This window comes from Raphanus sativus, unplaced genomic scaffold (genome assembly GCF_000801105.2).
Source record: "Raphanus sativus cultivar WK10039 unplaced genomic scaffold, ASM80110v3 Scaffold3504, whole genome shotgun sequence".
Taxonomy (NCBI): Eukaryota; Viridiplantae; Streptophyta; class Magnoliopsida; order Brassicales; family Brassicaceae; genus Raphanus; species Raphanus sativus.
The window spans coordinates 1-5703 of NW_026618810.1; the positions used below are offsets into that span (position 1 = coordinate 1).

General features: G+C 33.5%; 1 protein-coding gene across 1 annotated transcript; it reads right to left on the reverse strand.

The window, feature by feature from the left end:
• Positions 1 to 2298: 2298 nt before the first annotated feature.
• Positions 2299 to 4684, reverse strand: LOC108822090 (myrosinase-binding protein 2). Its single transcript, XM_018595110.2, has 4 exons — positions 4469 to 4684; positions 3890 to 4351; positions 3317 to 3811; positions 2299 to 3219 (listed from the first exon to the last, which is right to left on the reverse strand). Exons 1-4 carry the CDS (start codon positions 4664 to 4666, stop codon positions 2506 to 2508), a joined length of 1869 nt encoding a protein of 622 aa, XP_018450612.1. The 5' UTR covers positions 4667 to 4684; the 3' UTR covers positions 2299 to 2505.
• Between the last annotated feature and the right edge of the window lie 1019 nt (positions 4685 to 5703).

Consider the following 5703-nt stretch of genomic DNA (forward strand, 5'->3'; position numbering starts at 1 on the left):
AATAGATCATATTCCTAATTTAATTGAATAGATATCCACTAAATCCACACAATAATAAACAGATTAGTACTTTTTAAATAATATTTTTTAAAGAGAATATTCCTTATATTGATAAACGTTTACATTTTGTAAGAATTCTAAAGTATAATTACGAAAGAAAAAATATTGTAATGCAGTTATACTTAATAACTACCACGAAATTAATGTGGGCTATAAGATTATTATGATCTTGGTTTAAATACTTTGTATTTGTCATATCTAGGTTTTGAGCCGGCTAGAACTAATTAATATACATGTTTTTAATTTGAATTCTTAATCCGGTTTAGCATTGGATAACTCAAATGGTACAGCCATGTTTCGGTCCATTATTTAGCAATGTGTTTGTATTTAGTATTTAATGGTTTTAATTATAATCTGGGTTGATTTCTTTAATTATTTATAGATTAATTGCCTAGGATAGTAATATAATTTTTTTTGGGGTTTGGATGTGGATATTGTTTTGACCAAAAATACGCATTAGTAGTTGAAATGGTCAAGATATTATCCTGATTTATGTTAATTAAAAATGGAAATTATTAACTCAGTGGCAAGGGTTGATAAATATTGTGAAAGATTAAGGAGGAATTCATATATGTACTTCAGTTTTAATAGATTAGATATTCATTTGAAAAATTCTCAAATGTGTTAAGGGGCTTATTGAACTGATGATTTGCTAGGATTTTTTTTTTTAAATCTCATCTTATTGGATCTGGTATTTATAAAAATTATCTTAAATCCTTGCTTATTGAACTTATCATTTATACAAACCCAATCATCAGTTATTCAAACCTAAGATAGGGGTGTATTCAACTAAGGGTTTGAAGTGATTTGTATTAAAATGGCAAATCCACTGTTATTCAAACGTAGATTTAAAAAAAAACACTTTAAAATCCAGTGTTATTTAACTTAACATTTTATAAAACACTGTGAAATCTACTGTTATTGAACAAAATTTAAGTTAGAGATTTTAGAGTGCTTTAATTATTTCTAGAGTGTTTGATAAGAACTTCTTAGTTATAAAAATAAAAATACAAATTCCACTGTTTTAGATGAGATTCCAGAGTGTTTTTACAAAAATCACACCAAATTCTCTAATTCTCCTGTAATCATCTAAAACTCATTAAATATCAAATTATTTCAAATTTCAGATTAAATAACCCTCCTAAGTGTATATGCAAGTTATGTAAAAAGAAAAGCTGATGTGGGAAATTTAAGAAAACAAAAAAATTATCAATAAAGAAGCACGTTTGTGTTCTACTTTGTATTGTTTGGAAGTCGACCAGATTAAGATGTCGTCGGTTTGCAAAGTTTTTTTCTTTTCTTTTTTTTTATGAAACTACGTTTTGCAAAGTTGACGGAGTGATAGCAATGTTGTGTACGAAAGACAACTTGTATGGATATCTGTAGTCTGTACACACCCGAGGCAGCACTGATGGATAAATTTTCAATATTCCTCCACGCTTCAACATGGATTTTTGCCCACTGCTCAAAGTAAATCTTTGAACATGAAGCATGTATTTTAATTCCCTTCAAAATAATATTAGAAATCGAAAGTTGAGTTTATAGTATATGAAAATAAGAGATGAAAGTTAAATGATTAGAAATCAATAAACTCAAAACAATAAACTAAATATATAACTACTATAAATAACTTTATAATTTATTAAGTATATAGCTAGTATAAATAAACTAAATGAAAATTATAAAATTTTATGATCATGTTTTCTCACTATTATATAAGTTCATTTATTTGTTTATTTCAAATTAATAAGTTATATACAAAATGTTGCAATAGTTAATTATAATTTTTAATTAATTATAACCGTACTACAGTATGTACAAAAATATATAGTTATATATAATACTGTTTTTTGAAAAATATATATATATAATACTGTTAAAAATATTATTATATAATTACACAATATATAACACCTATATATAACATAACCAATTAATTTATAACATAAACAAATCCATATTAGTTATACGAAATTTCTTTTGTTGTTCTCACTGATGACTGAATACTGTATATATCAAAAAGAAAACAGAAAACCAACTAATCAAAAATTTAATAAATTAATATAGCATAATTATTTTATTTAGTAAATAACCTAAAAAGAAAAGAAATCTAAGGCATCGTATTCTAGTTATCCAATAAATCTGTTATGATTGATGGTAGCAGAAAAATAAAATCAGTTTCAACCACATACTTTATTTGAAAACCCAGTTATAATCTTATTGATTGGATTTATTTCATAAAGACAAACACACGGAAAATGTAGAACACATACATTACTTGAAAACCCAGTTATACTCTTATTGATTGGATTTATTTCATAAAGACCAAACACATAAAATGTAGACATTTCTAAAACACACAAGCAAATGACCTCTTAAAACTCACAAACCCACCAAACACGGAACAGGAGACGTCAAGGATATGCCGTCCCCGTGCATCATAGCTTATAAGCTCCCGACACAAGCCACTGTATAAGCTCGGAGAGAATGAAGAACGTCCGTCGAACTTCCATGAAAACCGGTGATTTTGCCACCTTCGAGCAAGGAAAAATTCTCTGAGGTCATTCCAAACGGATGAGAGGTGATGCCCTTCAGTGTCTTGAACGTAAGAGACGTTATTATCTCTGTCTTCGAGCCAAAGAGTTTATCGTAGTAAACTTTCACAGATGTGATGTCGTCGCCTTGACCAACCTCGAACTCCTCTGTTCCTAGGGATGTCTCTTTTCCGTGCTCGTGTGTCACTCTTCTACCGTCTTTCTCGTATTCAAACTTGATATAAGCCACACCGGAATTGCCTTGACCAACAAAAACTTTTCTTACATGATCAAAAGCACCACCATCATCGAATGTATCTTCACCCTTTCCTCCTACAGCTTCCACTTTGATGAGAGAAGATGGAGAAGAGTTTGTAGCTGCAGCAAAATGTGCACCGATGGCATCAATAGCATAGCCACCACGTCCATGGAATCCAACAAGCTTTCCACCATTTTCGCCTTTGAACTCGAATTCTGTTCCCTTCATCTCACCAAACAATGGAGACGTAAATCCTTTGGAGGTTGTGAAGTATATCGATGTAATAAGCGTTGTATCATAGCTGAAAATATGCTTGTAGCTTCCACCAACGGCTGTGATGTACTCAGCCGGATAAGGCACGGAAAACTGTATTTTATTTGAAATTAAAAACATCACTGATTAATAGTGAACCAATTGGAAATTAACAAATTTTTTAAAAAACATATGAATTATATATTTTGACCTCTTTTAGCTCTCCACGGTTTGTCCCGTGTTCACGGACTTCAACTTTCCCATTTTTTTCATATTCGATCTTGATATAAGTTATGCTGTATTCATCTGCGGCGATGGTTATTTTCTTCACGCCGTCCAAAATACCATCGTCAAATGTGTCTCCCTTGTTACCTCCGAGGGGTCCCATCGTTGTGGTAGTGGGAGCTGGAGCTGGAGCTGGAGCTGGAGCTGGAGCTGGAGCTGGAGTAGGAGCCGGAGCCGGAGGTGGAGGTGGAGGTGGAAGAGGTGCAAAATGTGCACCAATAGCATCGATAGCATCACCGGACCGACCACAAAACCCGACAAGCTTTAAATCTTTTTCCTCGAACACAAATTTCCTACCAGCCACATTGCCAAAAGCAGGGGAGGTTCTTCCTTTTGATGTCTTAAACCTAAGCGATGTAAGATAGCCATCGATGGTTCCCTCCACTGAGGTAATATGTTCATTAGGATAATCGACCACAAACTGCAACCAAAAAAATTATATTAAAAAAATAACTCAGTAACCACAAAACTAAGCAAACTTTAAATCAACAATTAGTACCTCCTGTGGAACCTCTTGTCTCTTCCCATGAACATGTGGCACCATTCCTTGGCCTTTTGCATACTCAAACCTGACGTAACTCACAGATTTACCACCACGCCCTACAAGTATTTTTCTAACACCGTCAAAAGCCCCATCGTCCCAAGCACTCCCTCCGTTTCCACCTTCACGGTTAAAGTGCTTAAGAGGAGATTTCACAGCGAAGAAGTGAGGACCAATGGCATCAAGAGCTTGACCAGAACATCCATGGAAACCAAGAAGCTTTCCACCATCTTTACCCTCTAGCAAGAATTCTCTCCCATCTGGGTTTCCAAACAACGTGGTATGACCGAGTATCGGAGAGGTCCTTCCATGTGAGGTTTTGAAGCGTAAAGATTTGATCAGCACTGCTCCATAGCTGGAAACGTGTTCGTAGCTTCCACCAACAGATGTGATATATTCGTTCGGATAATCCACCGAGAACTAGATTTCATTTTCCATTAGAAACAACAAATGTACAATGTTTCAGTCAAAAAAATAAAAATAAATCAAGGCAGTAAAGGTAACATACCGAAGAATAACAAAGCCAGGATCTATTACCTCTTGAAGTTGTCCACTATTCGTCCCATTTTCACGGGTTTCAAATTTTCCATCTTTTTCGTACTCAATCTTGATATAAGGAACACAGTCGAAGTCTTTTCCCACCGTTATTTTCTTCACACCATCGTAAACCCCGTCGTCAAATGGTCCGCCCTTGTTACCACCCACCGCTCCCACTTTTTCAGACATTGGATCCATCTTCTAGCTTCAAAGAACCTGGAAAAATTGAACTCTTCTTTCAAACCACACTAACTAACAACAAAATGGATGGATTGATGGGTAAAGAAAGACAGAAAAAACGGAAATAACATAAAACTCTATTTATATATTACTATAGAAAAATGCAGTAAATGTCTCGTTTTAAATATTGTTTCCATTGAAATATTATTTCTCAGGCTTACTGGGAATAATTTACAGGACATTGTAAAAATATGTCTCCTATGAGTCTTTGACATGATTGAACTCAGTCACATACATGAAAGAGGAAAATCATGAGGAAACTTGTGCTAACAAAGAGAGAGATATAGAGAGAAACCTAACTCTTGAGGATTGTGTTAATCTTATATTAAAAGCTGCGAGTGAGAGTGATATGGGATTGTGAGTACTGAGTAGTGCCTATTTATTGACACTCGATGTCGCTTTTTCACATTTTTTTTGTTTCACCCGTTAAATTTAAACCAAATAAATATCGCCCTCACACATTACACATAATCGACCATACATCTCAAATATTTTTCCTTTAATCCTGATATTATTTATTTGCCTCAAATATTTCTTTTTGGAAAAATCATTAACGATTGCATTAGTTATTAATATCACCTAGTAAATTTAATTCTTTAGGTCCCGGGATGACCGCTCGATTTACGCCTAATCACTAGCACGATTCCAAATTTGGGTTATTATTAATTGTTTGTATTGCTTTTAAAAATGGGGAGAAATCAGTTATCACTTTACAAATAAGTACATTATTATTTCACTTAAGATCCACTTGATGAACATTGTGCATGTTTTTTTCTGATATCCCGAGAGTGTTTGGAAAACCGAGGCACAATCAGCTAATTCTCTTTAGATTTTTTCTACCGGGCATCGAACAGACTCATTTGCTCACAGTGAGTGTTAGATACATATTATATTATATTACTTGGCCACACAAACGAATATATTTAATATAGCAGTTTCCAATCCGTTATGCTTACCATTTCTCCATTTTTTTTTGTATTACTCAGTCACGTTTG